This window comes from Podarcis melisellensis, assembly GCF_964234715.1.
Source record: "Podarcis melisellensis genome assembly, chromosome: 18".
Classification (NCBI taxonomy): domain Eukaryota; kingdom Metazoa; phylum Chordata; class Lepidosauria; order Squamata; family Lacertidae; genus Podarcis; species Podarcis melisellensis.
The window spans coordinates 806,353-831,499 of NC_138536.1; the positions used below are offsets into that span (position 1 = coordinate 806,353).

At 47.9% G+C, this 25,147-nt stretch overlaps 1 protein-coding gene across 3 annotated transcripts in view; it reads left to right on the top strand.

Annotated features, from left to right (window-relative positions):
- IL12RB1 (interleukin 12 receptor subunit beta 1) overlaps window positions 1–24,213 on the top strand; it is a 32,339-nt gene extending 8,126 nt beyond the window's left edge. For all 3 annotated transcript variants that reach the window (XM_081895551.1, XM_081895552.1, XM_081895553.1), the window contains 14 exons: window positions 3,177–3,303; window positions 3,804–3,988; window positions 4,809–4,954; window positions 9,053–9,101; window positions 9,711–9,821; window positions 10,808–10,890; window positions 12,930–13,149; window positions 15,394–15,543; window positions 17,048–17,152; window positions 18,914–19,069; window positions 20,393–20,536; window positions 20,754–20,850; window positions 22,502–22,586; window positions 23,251–24,213. In XM_081895551.1, the coding sequence (XP_081751677.1) occupies window positions 3,177–3,303; window positions 3,804–3,988; window positions 4,809–4,954; window positions 9,053–9,101; window positions 9,711–9,821; window positions 10,808–10,890; window positions 12,930–13,149; window positions 15,394–15,543; window positions 17,048–17,152; window positions 18,914–19,069; window positions 20,393–20,536; window positions 20,754–20,850; window positions 22,502–22,586; window positions 23,251–23,523 (1,931 nt within the window). In that variant the 3' untranslated portion in view covers window positions 23,524–24,213. The remainder of the gene's footprint in view (window positions 1–3,176; window positions 3,304–3,803; window positions 3,989–4,808; window positions 4,955–9,052; window positions 9,102–9,710; window positions 9,822–10,807; window positions 10,891–12,929; window positions 13,150–15,393; window positions 15,544–17,047; window positions 17,153–18,913; window positions 19,070–20,392; window positions 20,537–20,753; window positions 20,851–22,501; window positions 22,587–23,250) is intronic.
- Window positions 24,214–25,147: the final 934 nt, after the last annotated feature.

The window sequence follows — 25,147 nt, forward strand, 5'->3', positions numbered from 1 at the left end:
ACTTTGGCCACCTCATGAGAAGAGAAGACTCCCTGGAGAAGACCCTGATGTTGGGAAAGATGGAGGGCACAAGGAGAAGGGGGCGACAGAGGACGAGATGGTTGGATAGTGTTTTCGAGGCTACCAGCATGAGTTTGACCAAACTGCGGGAGGCAGTAGAGGACAGAGGTGCCTGGCGTTCTCTGGTCCATGGGGTCACGAAGAGTCGGACACGACTAAACGACTAAACAACAACAAATTTTCAGAGGAGAAATGTTGGAGGGGATGGAATAGGACGTCCCTATTTTCAGAGGAGAAATGTTGGAGGGGATGGAATAGGACGTCCCTATTTTCAGAGGAGAAATGTTGGAGGGGATGGAATAGGATGTCCCTATTTTCAGAGGAGAAATGTTGGGGGGGATGGAATAGGACGTCCCTATTTTCAGGGGAGAAAGGTTGGAGGGGACGGAATAGGACGTCCCTCTTTTCAGGGGAGAAATGTTGGAGGGGATAATAAGGGAAGCTAGACCAGGTTGGAAGACCGGGTGAGGTCCAGGGCAAAAGGCAAATTCCTGGGAATGCCCTCTGTCGGTTTCAGCACACTGTTAAACTGTGGAACTCCCTACCACAGTAAGCAGCAATGGCCACCAGAAGATTAGGCAAATTTGCCGAGGGCTATTGATCACTCCTAGCCAGGGCAGCTCTGGCTTTGCCTCAGCGATGCTTCTGAATTCTGCTTGCTGGAAACCACAGGAGGGCTCTGTGTTCGAATCCTTCTTGCCGGTTTCCCATTGAGGCATCTGGCTGGCCTGATTCGGGTACAGGCCTCTTCCTGTGTTCTTACAGCTACAGTTTTGGAGAAATTTGTGGGTTTTTAGTTGTTGATTATTTTTTTTTTTAAAAACCTGAATAAAATGACTTCCTCCGTGTTGGTATTTCACAAGCACTGGTGAAACTTGAAAGCCTCGTTATCGCCTCGTCTGCTCGCCTGGCATATGGAGGCTCTACCAATTGCCCCAGTGCTCTGGCAGAGGGGATTCCTTACTAGGCTTATAACTTTTTTTCACTCCTGTTCCTGGAGCTTAGTTAGATGAACTTTTACCTAAAAACAAACAAATGATCTGTCGCGTTCAAGTTTTCAGAGAAAAGGTCAGCCTGAAATCATCAAATCGATTTCCCTCTAGGGAACTGTATAATGTATTTTTGTCATATGCCTGGCATGTACAGGAGAAATGGCGCTTGTGCATTTTCTAATCCTTGCGCCACGATTTGTACATTGTCCATCACTTCTTATTGCTTAGAATAAAATCAAAGTTGCAGTTTGACTTGCACCAGAAAGTTCCCACATCCTCTGAACTGCGTCTTTTCCTGTATTTGGGTTCTTCTAATCTAGAACGTTCTCGGCCATTTTAGGAAGCTTTGGACAGCTGGAAAAGTTCCATAAAGTTTTTTAAAGTGTGAATACTTATGAGCAGTAAAGTGAATCCAACTTTTCCTTTTGGGGTGAGCTGTTGTTGTTGTTGCTGCAGATAAGAAAATTGTGTTTCTTTTTTGGGGGGGAAAGTTAAGAAGTTATAACCCTAATCCTCACACCTGTGTCTGAAAGTTGGGTTAATTTGGTTATTCATTAGGAAGCTGGAAACTTGGGGGAAATGGCATTATTGTGATAAATGTGTGTGTGTGTGTGTGTGTGTGTGTGTGTGTGTAGGGGTCACGCAAACTCGACAACCTACATAGCAGGCTGCACGGTCGAGAATCGAAGGGAAAAAATGGCCTTTGAAGGAAAAGGCTACCCTTAGTCATTAATTTCGTTACCATAATTATATTTATGAATCACTTCCCATAAAAACATCTCAAATTACTCATTTCGCCCGTCGACACGCCCACGATTCCGCTCATAAAAATCTTGCAACCCATTCTGCATTTTATTTACCAAGCAAGAATCTAAATGCCGGCGGGTTGTTTAAGAAAAGGCGAAGCAACCAACCGCTAAGCAGTTTGCAGAAATTTTGAACTGGGCAGATAAACCATAAAAAAACCCAAATATAAATTGCTTTCCATTTGCTTCGGCCGGTGGCCATTATCTGGACAGGGGGAGCCTAAGTTCTGGAATTTATGCTCTGGAAACCTCCAAGTTAGACTACTGCAATGCATTATATGTGGGGCTGCCCTGGGAGACGGTTCAGAAATTTCTTCCTTCTTCCCCCCTCACTTTTAATGCTTTATTGATTAGAATATGGCCAATCAACAGTATAACAAAACAATAATGCATGTTACAAACAGAAAAATTTCCCAACGCAATAAATTCCATTTTGCACCTCGGCTGCGCGCATTTTTGCAAGTAATTAGGTCAGGAGAACAACAGAGAGTCGAGGAAGTGGTGCTTTTCCCCCTGAAGTCAGCGTAAAGGAAATTGCGCACAGAAACAGGGAGGCGGCAGGTTCTGCGCCACATAAACTCTCTCGTGAACCACACAGGATTATCTCAGAAGGGGGCAAGGTTTATATCCCCTGCCTTTTTAAAAAGTGGTTTTTGTGTGGCAGGGCCTATTGGGCTGTCGTCTTTATTTTCATTAGGTATTTTGTGGTTTCTATATCTTGATTTTATTCTGTGAACTGCCCTGAGACCCCCAGGTATAGGGGGCAGTATATAAATTCGAGGAAGAAGAGGAAGAAGATTCACCTTGCTGAATCGCAAACCCTCCCAATATCCTCATTTTCCAGTCCTGGATTTACAGAAGCCATCCCGGTTTCTGATGTGATCCTGCAATGTCCCACTTTTCCTTAGGATGTCCCTATTTTCAGGGGAGAAACGTTGGAGGGGATGGAAGAGGACGTCCCTATTTTCAGGGGAGAAACGTTGGAGGGGATGGAAGAGGACGTCCCTATTTTCAGGGGAGAAATGTTGGAGGGGATGGAAGAGGACGTCCCTCTTTTCAGGGGAGAAACGTTGGAGGGGATGGAATAGGAAGTCCCTATTTTCAGGGGAGAAACGTTGGAGGGGATGGAATAGGAAGTCCCTATTTTCAGGGGAGAAACGTTGGAGGGGATGGAATAGGACGTCCCTCTTTTCAGGGGAGAAACGTTGGAGGGGATGGAATAGGAAGTCCCTATTTTCAGGGGAGAAACGTTGGAGGGGATGGAATAGGAAGTCCCTCTTTTCAGGGGAGAAACGTGGATCTCTTTTGCGCTGCCCAGGTGACGAGGGAGCCCCCCGAAATCTGAACTGCTTCAAGGCCTGCTGCTGCGGGACAGAAGAGTGTCGCCCCACATGCAGCTGGGAGGCCGAGGGCCGGATTGGGGCCAGCTACACCCTCCATCTTTGGTGAGTAAAGGGGGACAAGGGGCAAGTAATCTAGGGGGAATTTGGAGAGCGGAGCATTGGAGCACTTTATTGGAAGGGGGGAAATAATCGTTTCCTTAATAACAATTGCAACAATTTATTTAACTAAAACAACAATGTTATAACATATGTATCCATGTTTGTTAACTGATGTGGTTAAACAATTTTTTTAGCGCACATGAAAAACTTAAAACACATCCTTATTTTCTGATGAATAGCCTTTGGACTATAATGTAACTTAAATAGAAAATCTTTAGAAAGATTTTCCCTCCGAAAGCATTTTATTTTAAAAATCCGATTTAAATTTTAAAAAATCCAGTTTAAATTTAACAAAAAATATTTTTTAAAAATAATTTTTATCCACCCTGATTAGGAATTATAGCTTCACCGGTTGGATTTCTGCCTTTCTCAGGCTGCCGACACGTGCTCTTTTCCCTTTCCTGTTTTCTGGCTGGTCAAAGATCCGCGCTCTTTCCCCGCAGGTACCCTGACCACCCACCTGACGAAAGGCACGCCACTTTCGAGACCGGGAACACCACCTCCCTGCTTTTGGATCGGAACCACGTCTACATGGGGGTGAAGGTCACTGTCTGGGTGGAGAGCCGGGTTGGCGAAGTCCTTCCTCCTCTGAGGTCGAACAACCTCACCTTGGTGATCAACCAAGCCGGTAGGCTGGAAACAGCAAGCGGGGTGGGATAGATGACTTTGGGGGTCCCTTCCCAATCGACATTCCTATGTTTCTATGAGGTGGGTATATAAAGCATGCAAAAGAGGAGATATGAGCATAGCTGTCAACCGTCCCTTATTTGGTGGGACAGTCCCTTATCCCAGGGCCGTGTCCCACTGATGTCCCTTCTTGATGATGTCCCTTAAAATTCCCGGGTTTCAAAGGAAGCAGCTCCTCTCCCTCCCTCCCGGCCGGCCAGGGAGGAGGGAGGCTCCAACTGTGTTGCTTGGCTGCGTTGCACACCCAATAAGGAGTCTAAGAACAACTGAGGGGTGGAGCTTGTGCCAATCAAATTGGCCGCGTTGCCTGGGGACTCGCCTTTGCTCAGCGCTTCCCAGCGGAGAGGTGACGGTGGTTTCCCTTGCTGCATCCCCTTTGCCGGGTTGCTGCGCTGTGGGAACCACCGCTTGAGGCTTCGTTTGGCTGCTGGCTGGGCTTTCTGCCTTTGGGTCGGAGGGGCTCAGAAGTCGAACATGCCTGTGCCCCTTGGAAAATCCCTTATTTTGGCTGCTGGTCCCTTATTTCTGAGGCTGCTGGTCCCTTATTTTCAAATCTGTAAGTTGACAGCTACGGGAGAGGGAGCGAGCTTCTTTTCTGCAGGACTCGAACCCGTGACTTCGACCACCGGAATTTGGATGGGCGACCACGGGTTGACCATTTTGGCATGGCAGAGGGTTGGACTAGATGACTTTAGGGGTCCCTTCCAACAATTCTGTGATTCTAGGAGCTTTTTCTCCCAGCCTCCACCCTCTCATTGCAGTCAGGCTCGAAGCACCCACAGAAATCAACTTTTCAAGGTCAAGAAGCCACATGACCCTAACGTGGTCCGAAGTCCACAACTGCTGCCCTTCCTCCCGGGAGAAGCAGGTCAGGATGCGGACAGCAGCGCACGCCAACTGGACCGCGGTAAGTTGGCCGTCAAGACCAGAAGCCAAGGAGAGGGTGTCTTTAAATTTGGGTTCTGGGATAGAAGAATAATAATATTATAATTATTTATACACTACCCATTTGGCTGGATTTACCCAGCCACTCTGGGCGGCTCACAACAGAACCTTAAAAACATCAGTCATCAAAAACTTCCCTAAATAGGGCTGCCCTCAGATTTCTTCTAAAAGTCGGATAGTTGTTTATTTCCTTGACATCTGATGGGAGGGAGTTCCACAGGGCGGGCGCCACCACTGAGAAGGCCCTCTGCCTGGTTCCCTGTAACTTCACTTCTCTCAGGGAGGGAACTGCCAGAAGGCCCTCAGGAGAGGGACCCCGGTGTCCGGGGTGGAGACACTCCTTCAGGTCTACTGGGCCTTTTAGGGCTTTCAAGGTCAGCACCAACACTTTGAATTGTGCCTGGAAACGTCCTGGGAGCCAATGTAGGTCTTTCAGGACTCGTGTTATACGGTCTCCACTCCCAGTCCCCAGTCTAGCTGCCGCATTCTGGATTAGTTGTTGTTTCCGGGTCACCTTCCAAGGTAGCCCCATTGGAGAGCGCATGGCAGTAGTCCAAGCGGGAGATACCCAGAGCATGCACCACTCTGGCCAGACAGTCTGCGGGCAGGGAGGGTCTCATCCTGCGTACCAGATGGAGCCGTCCTGGACACAGAACTGACCTGCGCCTCCATGGACAGCTGGGAGTCCAGAATGACCCCCAGGCTGCGCACCTGGTCCTTCGATGGTGCAGTGACTCCATTCAGGACCAGGGAGTCCCCCACATCTGCCCACCTCCTGTCCCCCAAAACAATATTGCGCAAGGCCAAGATGGAAGGGCCTCTCTCAGTCAGCAGAGCAGGAGGCTCTCAGATCCAGTGCCAGGTTTACATGTAAGCTAAACAAGCTCTAGTTAGGGCCCCACTCTCTTGGGGGCCCCCAAAAATTAAATGGAAAAAAACTTGGATGTACATATAAAATATTAGATAACAAACAAATGAAATAAAACCTACATCCAGCAACAGTGTTTTGTGTTGTGGACAGTGGTGTAGCGTAGGTTGTCAGCACCCGGGGCAAAGCAAGTAATTTGCGCCCCCTAACCCATGGATTTTAGTAGGGGCAGAGAGCTGCAAGTGCAAGCGCGCCCCCCCAGATGTTGCGCCCGGTGCGGCCGGCCCCCCTGCACCCCCCACATTACGCCACTGGTTGTGGAGGCTCCTCTGGTGTAAGTCATGGGCCCCGCCTGCTCCCTCAAATATCCCTGGTTTGCCCCTTTCTATATATAAGGCGCCGACATTCTGCATGGACTGGTTGCAGGGCAACATGCGCAAATGGCTTGAGATACCTCTGAGGTCCATCAATGACCATCTAGTACAGGCATCCCCAAATTCGGCCCTCCAGATGTTTTGGGACTACAACTCCCATCATCCCTAGCTAACAGGACCAGTGGTCAGGGATGATGGGAACTGTAGTCCCAAAACATCTGGAGGGCTGAGTTTGTGTAGGCCTGATATAACATATATTCAACACAAAAAACAGCGGCAATTTGTTGTGGACAAAGGACAGCTGGATCCTGTTACCTTCAGGAGCTGAGGGCCTCACCAAACTTAAATTTGGCCCTGGTCGTGGGTTTGTGCCCCTCGTTGGGTGAAAGATTCCTGCCCTGCAGCGGGTTGGGCTGGATGACCTGGGGGTGCCCCTGGCCGCCCAACAATTCTGCGATTCCACGGCGGAGCTCTGAGGAATCCGGAATTGGCAGCCTCGCTTATGCCGCCCCCAAACAGCTGCTTGAAATCTCCCTGTTATGTAAAGGGCACAGGGCACAAAGGGTGACGCAACCCCCCCCCGGCCAGCTGTTCTGCAGCTGTTGCAAAATAAACAGGGTGTGTGTGTGTGTGTGAGAGAGAGAGAAATAAATAACCCGGACTTGCAAGCGTCCAATGGCAGCCGGGGCTTCGGCAGAGCCAGGATTACGGCGTCAAATCTAACGGGATCAGGGGGTTCCTAGCGGGAATTTAAACGCAGACGCCCACATAAGTCTTACGTAAGCTTCCTGCATATGATGTGGATAATAGAATCGTAGAGTCGGGGACACCGGGGGTTCATCCAGCCCAACCCGCTGCCATGCAGGAAACTCAGATCTGGGGGTGCCCCAGTCTTGGTGCGTATTTAGGGTGGCGCTCGTCCTGTCCTGTGAATCGGGGGCCACAGCTCAGGGGTAGAACCTGCAGAGCCCTGAAAAATAAGGAATTGGTGACGCTGGCATAATAATAATAATAATAATAATAATAATAATAATAATAATAATAATTTTTTTATACCCCACCCTTCCCAGTTTAAAAACTGGGCTCAGGGCAGCTAACAGCAAATATACAACATTGATTAAAATGCGGCATAAAACAGCATATAATACAGCATCAATGCAGCATCAGTGTCAATAAAATTCTAAAATTCAGGGGTCATTTGGGGGAGGGGTCCCAGTCAGTAGACATCAAATAATCACTGGCCAAGTTGGTCCTTACAAAAAAAAAATTCCTTCCAGCAGCACCTTAAAGACCAACTAAGTTAGTTCTTGGTATGAGCTTTCGTGTGCATGCACACTTCTTCAGATGCACTGAAACAGAAGTCACTGTTTGGTAATAAGTTGAATTGCAACTTTGGTAATAAGTTGAATTGCAACTTTGGTAATAAGTTGAATTGCAACTTATCACCAAACTTAAAACCATGGAGAGACCTGGTCTGAACAAAGACATTGGATTCTTATCTCATTATACATGACAAAGCCATTTTTCACCTTCTCACCCCTTGCTTTTTCCTGTAAGACCTATTGCAGTCGTTAAGAGTCGTCAACAGGCTCATCACAGCTATCTGCCTATCACCCATTCCTACCACCCTTCTGAGTAATACCCCTCCCCACCTTCTCACTATATAGAAGGGTCTGGAAACTTCTGTTTCAGTGTATCTGAAGAAGTGTGCATGCACACGAAAGCTCATACCAAGAACTGACTTAGTTGGTCTTTAAGGTGCTACTGGAAGGAATTTTTCTTTTGTTTTGACTATGGCAGACCAACACGGCTACCTGTCTGCAAGTTGGTCCTGCTAGGGCCAGCAAGGAGACCAGGGAAGAGTTAAATGTGGGGTCCCAGAAGGGTTTCTTCATAGAAAAGGAAAGGGAAAAAGGAATAGAGGGTTAGGCTGATTCAAACTGGAGGCCAGGCGGAATAGCTCTGTTTTACAGGCCCACCAGGTCGGAGCCACCACTGAAAAAGCGCTGGCCCTGGGGGAGGATAATCTGGCTTCTTTAGGGCCTGGGAGCTTTAAACTATTATTATTATTCATGGGCCTCAGCCCTTCCTATAATTTCAAAGGAAAAGGTCACCAATCCGGTTTAAATTCTTTCCTTGCCAGCCATTTCTTAGGAAACAGCAAGGAATGTCCATTCCTGGGTTGTGAAAGGAGCCTGGCACTGTCTACTCAGAAGTCAGCGTTTGGAGGGGGGGCTTTTATCCGTTTCCGCAGTCGCACAATCAGTCCATCAGTAGCTGAACTAGGTTCTGCACAGTCACAAAAACAAGTTAACCGAAAAAGCCTCCAAAACGCAAAATAAACAGCAATAACAAAAGCACCAAATTTATCCGATCTGGAAGTCCGTTTGACTTCTGAAATGTTCGGAAACCGAGGCATGGCTTCTGATTGGTGCAAGCGCCCCAGAAATAATAGCCGCAGCGGACGTTTGGCTTCTAAAAAACGTTCGGAAACCGGAACACTCACTTCCGGGTTTGGGGCATTTGGGAACCAAACTGTACTCAATTTATTCTACTCCTGCGAATGTTTTAATTTGCAGCCATCATCGTATATTGAAGCAAACTTCCACCGTCCTTTTCTAACTGTCTATCCGTAAGTCCCAAAGCAGAAAAAGAATTCTGGTTTCGGTGGAAAATGCGTCAACTTCAAATTCAGGAGAAACTTACGGACGGGGAGAATAGGATGTCCGTATTTTCTTCGGAGAAATATTGGAGGGGGTGGACTGGGGGGGCAGCGGAGACCCCACTTTTCCTGAGCCTCGTCTTGTCTCGATTTTAGGGGAGCTGCAAAACTCAGGAGGAGCACAAAAACAGGGAAACCATCGCAGGTAAGATGTCGCTGGCGGACAATTTGGACTCGATTTTATGTTTCTTCGTTTTATGTTTCTTTGTTTTTCTACGAAATCGTTTTCATTGGTTTTGCAAATGCAAAGCTACGAATAAACACCAACACAAACAAATTTTACCAAATCAGCCACAGATTCACTCAGATTTAACGTAATTTTTACCAAAACTGGTTCGTCGCACTCTGCTCTCAAGGCGTCTAAGGTTTTTTTAAATTGGTTTTACAATTAAACACAAACTAGTAAAAACATATTTGTCTAAAGAGATTCTGCGAATCTTGAGATCTCCCCCCTTCCCCTCTGTGGGGTCCCATTTTAAATATCTACAATAGCATCTTCATGCGTATCAAACCATATTATCCATAATAATTTTTACACTACAAGTGAGTCAAAATCCTGCCAATGTTTCCATCTGCTTACATTGGTCTCCTAGATAACTTATAATTCCTCCCCTTCTTTTGTAAAGTTTTTATCCTCTCGGTTTCTGATTTTTCTGGTCAGTTTTGCCATTTCGGCATTCGATCTCTGGGATAAAATAAACAGCAAGGTGGTTTCTGCTTGTGGTTTGACTCCTATCTCTGCCGCTTTCCCCAGTCAGGTGCCCCGTGGAAGGGAACGCTCCGTACGAAGTCCAAGTCCGATATCGGACCTCTGGTCCCTACAGCGACTGGAGCGACTGGAGCCGGTCTGTCTTCGTTCCGGCCGGTGAGTTTGCTGTTTCACCCAGCTGTTATAAGGGAAAAAACTGCTCCCTTTCCCTTATGGGGTATCCAAGAGCCCCTATAGAGTCCTTAAGTGGGTTCCCTATTGGTAGGAGGAAACCAAAGACAACACAAAAGGAAAGAGGGATGAGGAGGGAAGAGGAAACCAAGCGAACTCAGGCTCCACAACGTTTCAACTGGTCGTTTCTGCAATCTCCAGATGTAATATGCAATGTGAGAAACGTGAGGCTGGACTAGGCAGATCTTTGCGATGAGCTATTTAGGAAATAGAGGACATATTTGCATGTTCTTGTTATAAGGGGAAAAAACTGCTCCTTTTCCCTTATGGGCTATCCAAGAGCCCCTATACTATGGGTCAGCAAACTTTTTCAGCAGGGGGCCGGTCCACTGTCCCTGAGACCTTGGGGGGGGGGCAGACTATATTTTGTAAAAATAATAATAATGAACGAATTCCTATGCCCCACAAATAACCCAGAGATGCATTTTCAATAAAAGGACACATTCTACTCATGTAAAAGCATGCTGATTCCCGGACTGTCCGCAAGCTGGATTGAGAAGGCGATTGGGCCGGATCCGGCCCCCGGACCTTAGTTTGCCTACCCATGCCCTATAGAGTCCTTGAATCAAAAATCATTTTAAGTTAGAGCTTCGTAATTATTTCGCTGTTAATATATTTCTTAATTATATTTCACTGTTAAGAGACTTCTCTTCAACAATGACTTTGATAAATACATATTTCGTGATGTGCAAATGGCTCGAGATATCTGTTAAGTCCATCAATGGCCATCTAGCATCTATTCAACACAAAAAAACAGTGGCCATTTGTTGCAGACAAAAGACAGCTGGACATATAAAGGGTCCCGTTACCTTCAGGAGCCGAGGGCCGCATCAAACCAAAATCCGGCCCTGGGTAGCAGGGAGCCCAGAAGCACGTGGCGATGCCAATGAAATGTGTTTTGCCCCTTCCAGAACTCCTCAAGAGCCCAGAACTCAGTTGCCACGCAGAGCCTCTTGGGGAAAATGGCCAAAGGAGGGTGACCCTGGAATGGGAGGTAGGTACAGGGAGCTGGCCACTTCTGACCCCTGGCTCCCTGACCTCTTCTTCTTTTCTGGACTAAACATCCCCAGGTCCCTCGACCGTTCCTCATCCGGCTTGGTTTCCAGACCCTTGACCATCTCAGTCTCCCTCCTCTGCCCACCTTCCAGCTTCTCAGCATCCCTCTTAAATTGTGGTACCCAGAAATGGACACAGCATTCCAGGTGGGGTCTGGAGGTCGGAGGATGGATGGCGGCTAACAGATGGAGGTTGAATCCTGACAAGACAGAAGTCCTGTTTTGGGGGGGGGACAGGGTGGGACTCCCTGGTCCTGAATGGGGGCAACTGTACTCTTTGGGTTCACTCAGTCAACTGGCTACAAATCTGCCGTTCAACGCACATTTTGCCAGCTTCTCTGCAAGAATTTAATGGGGGGATTTCAAGATAATCTACACCCATGGCGTTCCCCTGATCTGCCAAGCAACTCCATCAAAAAAGAGAGAAATGGCACATTGTCTACATGGACTGGGAGCAAGAGCCAATCATAGAATCATAGAATCATAGAGTTGGAAGAGACCCCAAGGGCCATCGAGTCCAACCCCCTGCCAAGCAGGAAACACCACCATCAGAGCACTCCTGACATATGGTTGTCAAGCCTCTGCTTCAAGACCTCCAAAGAAGGAGACTCCACCACACTCCTTGGCAGCAAATTCCACTGTCCAACAGCTCTTACTGTCAGGAAGTTCTTCCTAATGTTTAGGTGGAATCTTCTTTCTTGCAGTTTGGATCCATTGCTCCGTGTCCGCTTCTCTGGAGCAGCAGAAAACAACCTTTCTCCCTCCTCTTTGTGACATCCTTTGATATATTTGAACCTGGCTATCATATCACCCCTTAACCTCCTCTTCTCCAGGCTAAACATGCCCAGCTCCCTTAGCCGTTCCTCAATCTCATGACAGCAGGATGAAAAACATCAAATATCCTTTATTAGGCATAGCAAACCACACATGATCAGACAGAAACCGTATACAAGTGGTGCAAAATACGAGCTCAGCCTAACAAGGTTTGTCCCAGTCAGATCTTTAACTCCAGAGGAAATCAATTTGAATAAATAATACAACACAACACTACCGCATCACCAATCAATTAAGAACCACTCAGTCTCTTTATAATGGCCCAGTCTTTCTACATGGACAGCACTCAAAAATCCAGCCACTGTTAAAATCATTTGATCGTTCCTGTCCGAAAGCAGGTCCTGAACCCTTGGTAGCGTAGATTTCAGCCTACTGAGTGGTCAGGCCTCTCATAATTGTCTTCTGGCATAAATGCCAAAATCACAGGAAAAGAAAATACGCTCCAAAGTATCAGGATCCTGTTTACGTTTGCAGAGACGCTCTGGTTCTGGGAGAGCGAAATATCTTCCTCTCACTATCAGCGAGGGAAACATATTAAATCCGGCTAGCATAAACAGGTCCGTCTAGTTCAAGCTCTGGTTTTCCTAGTAGTGATGTATGGAAGTGAGAGCTGGACCATCAAGAAGGCTGATGGCCGAAGAATGGATGCTTCTGAATTCTGGTGCTGGAGGAGACTCTTGAGAGTCCCATGGACTGCAAGAAGATCCAACCTCTCCATTCGGAAGGAAATCAGCCCTGAGTGCTCACTTGAAGGACGGATCCTGAAGCTGAGGCTCCAAGACTTTGGCCCCCTCATGAGAAGAGAAGACTCCCTGGAAAAGACCCTGATGTTGGGAAAGATGGAGGACACAAGGAGAAGGGGACGACAGAGGACGAGATGGTGGGACAGTGTTCTCGAAGCGACTAACATGAGGGAGGCAGTGGGAGACAGGAGTGCCTGGCGTGCTCTGGTCCAGGGGGTCACAAAGAGGCGGACACCACTAAACGACTCAACAACAACAACATAAAAAGCCTCAGCAAGGATGGAAACATGCCTGTTTTTCATCCTGCATTTCTGGCCCACCCCGCAGGGACGTTGTGGCAATGGAAATGCCATGAGCTGCAAAAATATCTGGCCCATAACCCTGACTTTCCTCTGTTGCAGAAGCCCAGCCGGGAACAAGGGGAGGTGAGCTACAACTTAACGTTTGTCCTGCTTCCTTGCCTCTGCCTGTACGAATCGGTGAACGTATCTGAGAAGATAAACGGGACTTCCTTCCAAACCTTTCTGTCGGGGGCTGAGTACGACATCTCCCTGCAAGCCGCCAACACGGCCAGCCAGTCTCCGGTCTCCTTTTGCAGGCTCCCGGCGGAGCAAGCCGCAGGTTGGTCCCTTGAAAACCAGAGGGCTACTGTCTGCAGCACGCGAGGAGAAAGGAACAGGGAGGGATGAGGAAGAAAGCAAACCCAGCTGCCCGTTCTTAAACCCCAAGGCGGGGCATGGGGTATCCCTAGAGGGGAAATTGAGGTGCCAATCACTCTTTGGAAAGCTGGTGCCACCAGTTTAAGTCCATCAGTTTTGAAAAAATGTGCAATTAATTAATCGCCCCTTATCGACACCATTGTCTTGCTTTTATTATTATCGATTTTTATTAATAAGAATAATAATAGTTTATTATTTATACCCCGCCCATCTGGCTGGGCTTCCCCAGCTACTCTGGGTGGCTTCCAACCAAATATTAAAATAATACATCAAACATTAAAAGCTTCCCTAAACATGGCTGCCTTCAGGTGTCTTCTGAAAGTTTCTAGTAGATTTTTAACAAGTTTACTTTACATGCAATATATCATTCACTTATATGTTTTTGGATTTCCCACCTCTCTCGCGCTGATTTTTTTTGTCCTTTCCCTTTGTATGTTCCATCCTAACATCATTTCCGTTTTTCCTCCACTGCTCGTATCTCAGCTCGTCATTATCTTCATTGCAAACAACAATTCTGAATAATTTTTTTTAATAGGGTAGGGGGGCTGGAGGTGGGTTTACTGAGCGGGCAGCGACCCCAGAAAAATTAGGAACTTTTGATCCAGTCTCCTGTTTTGTGCGGGTTGTTGTTGTCGCTTAACGATTCGTAATATAATTCTTATCCGGAATAAAACCATTTCCCCCAGGGAACCTTTGCGTTCCCCTTTAAGGCAACGCCTGCTAAAATTAAGGGACCGCTGCTAGAACTTGCGCAGCGATTGAATCAGACAGCTGTCAGTCTTCGCTTCACGGCGGACGGAATCGCAGAGGCAAAAGCTTCGCTTGGCAAAACGGGGACTGCGGGTGATTGGCAGCCGACTCCGCCCGTGTTCCCAAACGTCCCAAATGCCAGGGTTGCGGGAGGTCAGGATCTGACCCGTGGCCACCCACCGCCGTCATCCCTGACCATTGGCACAATCTGGCCAGCCGCAGCGAGAGCAGGTTCTTACAGAGACTCCAGCTGCAGGAGCAGTCTACTGCGATTCCTAGGTTTCTATGGTTATTTGGCCCCTGTGAGAGAGCAGGTTGCTGGTCTGACCCAGCTGCCTGCCAGCCTCTTCTTAATTCCTTCCATCTTTACTGTTTTGCTTTGCTATTCTGGGAACCAGACCCAGAAGGGAGAATCGCCTCCCATCGTCTGGTTCCTCTGCCCGTTTCTGACCCAGTCTCAAGGCTCCATCCTCTCCCCCATCTCTTCTAAATCAGAACCAGTGAAGGTCCAGTGTGAATGTCTGGAGGCGATTGAAGGATGGATGGCAATTTAATGGATTGAGGTTGAATCCTGACAAGACAGAAGGACTGTTTATGGAGGACAGGGGGCTGGCAGGTGTGGGGGACTCCCTGGTCCTGAATGGGGCAACTGTGCCCCTGAAGGACCAGGTGCGCAGCCTGGGAGTCATTTTGGACTCACCGCTGTCCATGGAGGCGCAGGTCAGTTCTGCGTCCAGGGCAGCTCCATCTGGGACGCAGGATGAGACCCTCCCTGCCTGCAGACTGTCTGGCCAGAGTGGTGCGTGCTCTGGTTATCTCTCGCTTGGACTACTGCCATGCGCTCTCCGTGGGGCTCCCTTGGACCCGGAAACTGCAACTAATCCAGAAAGTGGCAGTTAGGCTGCGGACTGGGAGTGGAGACCACATAACAGCGGTCCTGAAAGACCTACACTGGCTCCCAGGACGTTTCCGGGCACAATTCAAAGGGTTGGTACTGACCTTTAAAGCCCTAAATGGCCTCAGTCCAGTAGACCTGAAGGAGCGTCTCCACCCCGGACACCGGGGTCCCTCTCCCGAGGGCCTTCTGGCGGTCCCCTCCCTGCGAGAAGCAAAGTTACAGGGAACCAGGCAGAGGGCCTTCTCGGTGGTGGCACCCGCCCTGTGGAACGCCCTCCCATCAGATGTCAAGGAAATAAACAACTACCTGACTTTTAGAAGACATCTGAAGGCAACCCTGTTTAGAGAAGCTTTTAATGTTTGATGTTTTATCGTGTTTTTAAGGTTCTTTTAGGAGACGCTCAGAGTGGCTGGGGAAACCCAGCCAGATGGGTTGGTATAATTTCTATTATTATTATTATTATTATTATTATTATTATTATTATTATTCTGACCCCAGTAGGACCCACCTTCCAGGAGGTCATCCAGTCCGGCAGGAACTTCTCAGTGACTTGGGGGTCGAACCATGAGGTCATCTGCTTCGAAAAGGACCCGGGAAGGTCCTGCGAGGACGACGACACCCAAGAAGTCAACGAGACCAGCTGGTCAGGCAGGTTCTCTTCCACTGGCCTCTTATTTGTGTTTTCTATTGAAAAATAAGAACAGATAAACCACCGCACCAACTCTCAAAACCACAAATGGGTTTCATCCGATGTAAAAATCGATCTGAATGACACTACAGGGGGAGTTGGATAGATGAGAAAAGAAGGGGAGAGAGGCTAGGTACGCCTTCCTTTTTCTTTAATGGAGTTCCTGCTCCATGCTTAGCAGGCTGGTTGTTTAGCAGAATCAACATCCTTTTTCAAAACCCTCTCAGCCGTTTATATAAAATATAAAAGCAAATGTTAAAATGATCGCTGAAAAGGAGTTCAGAAGAAGCAGAAATCGGAACGACTTCTTTTTATTTATTTTTTAAGAATATATACATGCAACAAAAAACAATTCAAAATGCAAATATTGAGATTACTCTGAACTTCACCCCATTATTTCCAAGCGTCCTAAATGATAATTGACAACTGCATATCAATACTTTATCCGAATTTTTACCCTTCTAAATTATCCGTTACTTTACAAGTGTGGTTAAAATCCTGCTAACATTTCAACCTGCGCTCTCGTAAATAAATTAATAAACTTTTCCCGTTCCCTCTTAAAGTTCTTGTCTTCTTGATTTCTGAGCTTCTCGGTTAATTTTGACACGGAAAGCTGAACTTCTGAGCAAAGAGCAGCCGTTCATAGCCATGCTCAGATTAAAACGCATGTCCCTTTTCACATGTCTGGACAGGTGTGTCTAAATGAAAATTTTTAAAAAGGGGTTCAAGCCTAAAATAGGACAGTATAAAAGTCCAGCCAGCCCCGGTTTTTCTTTTGCAAAGCTGTTTTGCAAAGAGCCGGAGTAAATGTGTTTCATAAGATGAGCCCGACTCCGTCAGAAGATGTCAGCGTCAGGGAGAAATTGAGGGGAACTGATTCCTGGGAAACTCTGCAAAGGGAGTGCAGTGACCCTGCTGATTCTGCTAAATGGAGTATTATGGGATGCTGCTCATAGCTAGACCGGGCAGCTGTGGGGATTAACAGAGTGCCATCCTTGGGCTCTGATTCTGCAGGACTGGCTCCCCTAAAATGGGAGCATTTAGGGATATTATTATTATTATTATTATTATTATTATTATTATTACCGTGGTGTCTTGGATCTCAACCTTAATCCATTCGAAAACCAAAGCGTTCCAAAAGCAAGGCGCACTGCTTTCCCATCGCAAGTCATGCAAAACGGATTAATCCCTTCCAGACTTTTAAAAACAGCCATCAAACGTGAATTTTACTATCCAGCGAGACCATCGATCCACAAAACGAAAGCAACCACCAATGCACTGTAGTATAAAATATATAAGGCAGTATTGTAGATGATGAAAATTAAAATGAATGTTTTTTTCTTAGCTTCGCTGATGATGGTCATTGTTTGGATGCGGGGGGGCTTTTATCCATTTCTGCAGTCACAGAAGGTTTTAAGCCCTTCAGATATTCCCCGAATCCCTGACTGTGTCCTCCTTTTTCAGGGGTCCTGGAGTCTGACGTCTGCACCCGCCTAGCTGTCCATGGATGGGACCCGGACGAAAACGCCTGGTCAACACTGGGCCTCGTGCACCTCTTCCACAGGAGCGGTGCGTCTATCTGCTTTTCCTCAAGCTCTCACGGTCCAGTCTAGGGGCGATCAAAGTCTGCGTTTATAGACAATTTGTTCCTTCCCCTCACCCTCCAAAATGCTTTGTTGTTGTTTAGTCATTTAGTGGTGTCCACCTCTTCGTGACGCCCTGGACCAGAGCACGCCAGGCCCTCCTGTCTTCCACTGCCTCCCCCAGTTTGGTCAAACTCATGCTGGTCGCTTCGAGAACACTGTCCTGCCATCTCGTCCTCCGTCGTCCCCTTCTCCTTGTGCCCTCCATCTTTCCCAACATCAGGGTCTTTTCCAGGGAGTCTTCTCTTCTCCTGAGGGGGCCAAAGTCTTGGAGCCTCAGCTTCAGGATCTGTCCTTCCAGGGAGCACTCAGGGCTGATTTCCTTCCGAATGGAGAGCTTGGATCTTCTTGCAGTCCGTGGGACTCTCAAGAGTCTCCTCCAGCACCAGAATTCAAAAGCATCCATTCTTCAGCGATCAGCCTTCTTGATGGTCCAGCTCTCACTTCCATACATCCCTTTACTGATGTATGGCCAAATACATCATACATTTACCAATTACATTTACCAAAATGCTTTACTGATGTTAAAAAATCTCAATCACACGCAGTCTGTAGTCTGCTGGCAGTAGGAGTACAATATGGGCATGTCTTTAAGTTAACATCTTACATTAAAAACCTGACAGAACCAAACTATCGAAGGCTTTTCACCAAAGCCAGACTAAACGTCTTTCCTTCTGCAGTGTTGAGAGGAGTTCCCTACCAGGACAGACTTTGCCCGTGTGCTCAAGACATCGACTCCATAAAACATATTTTTTGCACTGTGCAAAATACGAGCAAGCCAGGGCTGAACTGATATTCCCCTTGCTGGTACCTTTCCCGGGAAAATCAGAGGCTCACTATGTCAGGTTCCTACTGGAAGACCGGACAAACGCTAGAACATTAGCAGTGGCAAAGTTTTTATCTGTGGTTGCAAGATCCCTATATTCTGAACAAAATGCTTGTTTAACCTGGAGGTGGGCTGTCTGAATTGTGTATTGTTTTGTAACGATTTGTTGGGTCTCTGGACCATAATAAAGATTGATGATGATGATGTTAAAAAGATATGACAGACCAATATATATACAATCAAAACAGAAATATAAAAAGAAAACCACGTGATCCGTTCTTCTTAAATTCCCAGGGACTTCCCGCCACGCCAGCCTGTATTTACTGTTTTATTTGGCGCGTTCTCTTTGCAATCCCCATTAATATCCCCTCTTATAATTCCCCCTCGTATCACAGCAGTCATGCAAGTCCTGCCTGCTGACTTTATGTCGGTACAATAACCTTTTCAACCTTTTCTTATACATATCCCATTTTCAAAGAAACGTTCATTCAGTATTGCCTCCCAACTTGCCTTTCCGCCAGCTCTGCGAACTCCAACAATTTGTTCCTGTGTTGGCGAGTTTGTATAAGTCTTAGACGCAATCGTAGAAGGGGAGCCCCATCGATATTTCCCCCTGTTCATCATAATTGGTCTTTTGGCTGTGGTCAGGGCGCAGAGAGCCCACGGGGAATTATTGTATTTTAATATTTTGTTGGAAACCACCTAGAGTGGCTGGGGAAATGGGGTATAAATAAATTATTATTATTATTATTATTATTATTATTATTATTATCCTTTTGTAAGAAGTTCCATGTGCTGGGATCCTGCCCTCTTTATCCCACCCTTCCGTGACTCCCTCTTCCCTCTTTCCCTATCTTTTAGTGCCTTCTGAAGACCCCGTGCGCCTGGATGTGGCCATGCCAACGCCCACCTCCGCCGAAATCCGCTGGCACCCCCCTGCCCTCCTCGCCGGCTGCCCTGGCACGTTCCAGAAATACGTCCTCTGCTGGCACGACGAGCGAGGCGAGGAGATATCCAGTGAGTTTGGTCGCGGTGGGATACCCGGGTGCGAAATGCGCCTGGAGCACTGCTGAGCCGCCGAGCCGCGAGATGGGGGTGCCCAAAGGGGGTGGCAAAGGGGGCAGGTTAAGAGGCGAAGGGGTGCCATCTGTCATGGGTACCTTGATTCCTCCATTGCAGCGGGTTGGGCTGGATGACCCCATGGGGTCCCTTCTGACTCTCCAGCGTGTAAACCGGACTTTGGATCAAGTCCACCTGTTTGGTCGCACCGATTACACCGTATCGTTTTAACTGGGGTTGTTTTTGTTGTTGTTGTTAAGTAATTTTTATTACTTCCCAATTACAAATATCCAATATGCACCATATTATATTAGCCAATTCAAATACATAGCCAATTCTAAATTTTGTGCTGTGCTACCCTTTAATTCAGCCTCCAGACTGTTGCAAAAAAACCAAATACATTCTCGGTAGAATCCCTTATACCACAGCCACAATAATTAACTCCAATTCGCATTGAGACATATAATCATTTGTAAATTCGCAAGTGAAGTTCTCCTATCTTCTTCCTGGGCGAGGCTTTGATTTCCATCAATTGCTCCTTTAATTCTTTATCAAATACAGTGGTCCCTTGGTTCTCAAACGCCTTGGGACTCGAACAACTTGGAACCCAAACCCTGCAAAACCGGAAGTAAGTGTTCCGGTTTGTGACCTGTTTTCGGAAGCCGAACGTGCTCCGTTTTGAGTGTTACGCTGAGGTCTGTTTTTGCTATTTATTTTGCGTTTTTTGTTTTTGCGGCTCCGTTTTCCAACCGATTGGGACACAGGTGGCGCTGTGGGTTAAAGCCTCAGCGCCTAGGACTTGCTGATCGAAAGGTCGGTGGTTCGAATCCCTGCTGCGGGGTGCGCTCCCGCTGCTCGGTCCCAGCGCCTGCCAACCTAGCAGTTCGAAAGCACCTCCGGGTGCAAGTAGATAAATAGGGACCGCTTACCAGCGGAAAGGTAAACGGCGTTTCCGTGTGCAGCTCTGGCTCGCCAGAGCAGCGATGTCACACTGGCCATGTGACCCGGAAGTGTCTCCGGACAGCGCTGGCCCCTGGCCTCTTAAGTGAGATGGGCGCACAACCCCAGAGTCTGTCAAGACTGGCCCGTACGGGCAGGGGTACCTTTACCTTTTACCTTTCCAACCGATATTAGTATTTTTTAGTATTTAGTATTTCCAACCGATATTAGTATTAGCATTATAACCTTCATTTTTGGTTGAATCCCTTTTCAGTTTATTGTACTGTTGACTTCCTATTCCTACTTTCAATATAAAACATTATTTTCATTTTCTCCCCGTAGCTTACGAGGTCAGCGCCTCCGAGACCAGCTTCACCATCTCAGACCTGCAGCCCAACACCACTTACCGGGTTGGAGTCGAGGTTTCAACCGCTGGGAGCGACGGCCGCTGCCAAAACCTCGTCGCCTTTCGAACCCGCCCCGCAGGTGCGTCGCGTCTCTGCAACACCCCTGTGAAATGTCTCCTCTTTGGGTGACGGCAGTAGAAGGTCCTCTTCTTCTTCTTCTTCCTCCTTCTTCCTGCTCTTCCTCCCCTAACCCTAATCTCAAGGCCAAGGGTTCAAGCAACAGAGGGTTGGGCTAGATGACCGCATGGGGTCCCTTCCTAGGATTTTGTGTTTTCAAATCATTCTTTCTCTGCCAGATTCCAAGAAGACGACTCTGACGCTCAGCCTCCTCCTTCTGGGTCTCGTCGGAGGGTTCCTGGTTGCCACCAGCACCGTCCATATTTGCAAAAAGAGGTGGGGGTATAGGAATCGCTAGAAAAATACATGGGGGGGCTTTGCCGGCAAGATAGGCGCTGCATGTATTTTTTTCTAGTTTCGAAATCTCCCCAAATCAAGGGTGCTTAAAAGCTGCGCCGCGATTTCAAAAAATAGTATTTTAGTTCCGTGCATGAAATCTGGCTTTGCTTGGTGATCTGCAGTGCTTTTTTGCTAAGAAAATAATAAGGTTAAGGGGTCCTCTCCTTTTGAAAAATCACCATTTTATAGTTCAAATTAGGGGGAAATAAATACAGCACATGGACAAGATCCGCAAAATGTTTAGGGGTATGCGGACCCACCAGGAAAAAAGGCGCTGGTAAGATGTGAGCGAAATCGCTCCGAAATCAGGGAAAAAACCAACATTGCGGTGATGTTAATATTTGCCGTTCTTATTATTCAGCCTTTGCAGAAATCAAAATCCTGGGGTTTTTCCCCTACGGCGGTTTCTGCACTTCTTCGCCAGGCAAGAGACATATCAAGCCCCCAAAATAAAAGCAGATTTGAATCCCTTACACCCCCAAAAGTATATTTCTAAGACGCCTCGCTGAAAGGATTTGCCAAAAAATAATAATCTCCTCCCCTAAAACGACACACCCTGGCGCTGCTGTTCCTAGGCCCTGGGGGGGGGGACCACCTCTGCATATAGGCAAACCTGCCTGTTTCGACTTTGCTGTTCACCTGCGGAACTCCCTGCCACAAGGGGCCGCCAGTGGCTTTGAAAGAGGACCAGGCCAAATCATGGAGGAGGGAAAGGCTAGTGTTACGGCTAAAATCTGGGTGCGAGGCTGCTCTGCCACCCAGCTCATCGGACTCAGTCCGTGGGTCCCTGCGGAGGAAAATGAGCTCAGCCGGAGACAGGAGCAAACTGCAGAAGATCCAAGTTTATTGGCCAACAGGTTCAAGACGAGATTGAACAGTGAGAAAGGGGTGACATGAGTTTTTGAAACTTCCCTCCATGTCCCAGAATACAGTGCAAAACACGTCATGAATACATTAAAGAGAGGTTTGGTTACACAGATTACATCATGAATATATTAAAGGGAGGTTGGGTTACACAGATTAACATAAGGAGGAGGGAGGGGGGAATATGCAGAGCTGGAGATATGCACAGATAAACACTTCCTGGGGATGAGAAAACAATGGTCTCAAATATGCATAGTCTGGCACCTGACATTGCCTGGAGGAAAGGCTGATCAGAGCAAACTGGCACGTTGATTTTCTATGAATTTTATAGATTTTAGTCCCTTTTGACATTGACAATTGGAAATAAATTGATATATTGTAGCTAAGAAGAAGGTGAAGAAGACATGCCCCCCCCTTCCGTATCACTAGGGATGACTGTTATAGCCAGGATGGCTGTGTGTTCTCCTCCTCCTCCGTCGGAGGCAGTAAACGCTCCCGGATCCTAGTCGCCGGAAAACGGAGAGTGTCGCTCTTGTGTTCGAATCCTGGGTGCCAGTTTCCCGAAAACACTTCCCCCCCAAAACGGGTCCCCCTTGGTTGTTCTTACGTCCTGATGGAGTCTCCAGCTCCAAACACAGTCTATCTGGACGCAGAGCTCCGCTTTCATGAAAGAGGCAAAGCTCCAGAAAAATCTCTTTCCTCCTTCTCCCCTCTCCTGCCACAGGGTGAAGGAAGTTCTGTGCCCGCCCTTGCCAGACCCGGCCGACACGGAAGCTGTCAAGATCCTCGCCGGATCCTCGCCGGGGCAGGTGAGTCTCTGTGAAATGGGAGCAATCGGTCGTCGCTCCGCGCCATCTCTGGAATGGGCAGGGGAGCTCTTGATGGCTGAGACTCTCTCTCTCTGCCCTCTGGGGTGAGACGCCCTCCTGGGACAGGAGAGGGGACACGGGTGCGAGAAACAGCTGTGGGCATCGGCAGGGGAGCGCGATCGCCCCGGGTGTCATGCCTAGGAGGGGTGACAAAATCCCCCCAGGTGGATCGGTGTGGCGGCGCTTTCAACCCTCAGCGGGTGAATTTTCAGTTGGCACGATCGTCGTGGTGAAAATCCGCCCACTGGTCATGCAAATTCGCCTGGCACCCCCCCCCCACCGGCAGGCGGTTTTTGCACCCCCTCGGTGGGCGACGCTTGCATCCCTGGCGCACGGTTTTATGCGACTGGCACGATCGCCACCGTGAAAATCTGCCCGATCGCACAATTTGCACGATCGTCGGCTGGATTTGCACGTATATTTTTCGCGGCCGGAAAAGTAAATCTCAGTAACTCTGGTCAACATTCCCGAAAATTGCAATGTGTGTGTGTTGGGGGGTGACAAAAAAGAATTCGCACCCGGTACCCCCTGAGGTTGCTACGCCTCTGGGCATGGGTTCAATTTACGCCCGGCTCACCCCAAACCCCACACTTCGTCTCCCCAGGTGCACCCACGGCGAAGCTTCGTGCAGCCCCTGGAGTCCAGCAGCCCCACGGAACCCCTCGTTCTCGAACCCAGGTCTCCGTCCAAAGAGGACCTGGCTGCTGGCACCATGGCGGACTTTCCGGCCCTGGCCAGCCCCCCTGAAGAGACCCTCTTGCCCAAGGAGGAGCAGCCGGGCTCGGGGAACCTCCTGCCCTCCGAGTACAAGAGCCAGGGGTTCCTGAGCCCCATGGAGGACGAGCGGCAAGGCAGGGGGGCTGGACGTCTTCAATAAGGCGGGTGCCGCCGGCCGCGCGCTGGAACCCCCGGAATGGTGTGGTCAATGCCGCAAGGGGGGAAGATGGCGTTGGGGGGCACAAGGTGGGGGCTGTTCTTCGTCGGATCTCATGCCCCCCATGTCCAGGGGGGCAGGAAACGAGGGAAGCACTTTGGGGAAGGTTTGCGCCCATCAGGAAAGGAAGAGGCCGAGGCAAAGTGGTCGGAATTGAGGATTTTGACTCAGTAATAAATGTTGGAAATGTAAAGAAAAAGAGGGAACATTTTATCACATGTGGTGGGAATGTAGAAAGGTGAAATGCTTCTGGGAGATGAAGATATAATGAGATGAAAAAAATGTCGAAATATACATTTGTAAAGAAAGCAGAAGCATTTTTATCGGGCATTGTGGGGAGTGATATAAAGAGAAAGGAATGTAAGCTCTTTTTATATGCAATAACGGCAGCAAGAATATTACTGGCCCAAAAATGGAAGGAAGAAAAATTGCAGAATGGAGGGTGAAATTAATGGACTATTGCAGAACTGGATAAACTAACAGGAAGGATTCGAAACCGGCGGGACCAGAAATTCACGGAAGACTGAAGTAAATTTACGGACTATTTGAAAAGTATTTGTGAAGATCAGACGACGTTTGTAGGTTTGCAATAAGTTTTGTGAGGAGTAGTATTGGAATTATTGCAAAAATGGATAAAGGGGAGGAGGATTAGTTAAGAGATTTAAAAGTAATATAAATTTAAGAAATGCATAAGAAATGGTTAAAACGATGGATCATCAGAGGTGCTGATGGAAGTCTAAAAAGATTGTATAAGTGATAAAGTTGTGCGGCACATTTTATAAAATTTATGTTAAAATCAATAAAAATTATTTTAAAAAAAGGAATTGAGGATTTTGACCTGTTTTGCTGTCGCGAGAAAATGTCCTCCGGTCAGTTGCCAGAGGCAGCAGTGGCATAGCGGTTAGAGCGCCGCGTCCTGGGTTCGAATCCTCGCTCGGGCACGGAACTCGGCCCTGTATACAGAACCATGAGGACTGGGACCTTGTGTTCTTTTTCAGGGCAGAAAGAGGGTGCGGCGAAGCAGCGCAGCGGAGCGGTTAGCGCGTCAGACTGGGGCCCGGGTTCAAATCTTGCAGTGTGAGCTCGGGGACCGGTCACCGTCTCTCTCGGCTTAACTTCGCAGGGTTGTTTTTTTGGGGGGTCGAAGGTGGAAGGCGGGGAGAAGCCTGCCGGCCAACTTTTGGAGAAAAAGGCAGAATTGAGACGCGATAGGTTTTTACGGAATATATCTACCCTTTTCCTAGCTCTGAGGCCCCTCTACCCTTTTCATAGCTCTGTGGCCTCTCTACCCCTCAGAGGTAGGAAAGGGGTAGAGCGGCCACAGAGCTATGAAAATGGTAGAGGAGCCTCAGAGGTAGGGAGATTATTTTGAGAATTTTAAGAACAGAACTACCTAACTTGTATAGAAATTTATTCATGTATGTGACTACAGCAGCAAGAATGTTACTTTCCCCAAAATGGAAAAGAGACCGAAGTCCCAGCAAAGGAAGAATGGATACAAAAACTTATGGAATACCCAGAAATGGCGAAATTTACCGGAGGAATAAGAAATAAAGTTAACTTTTTA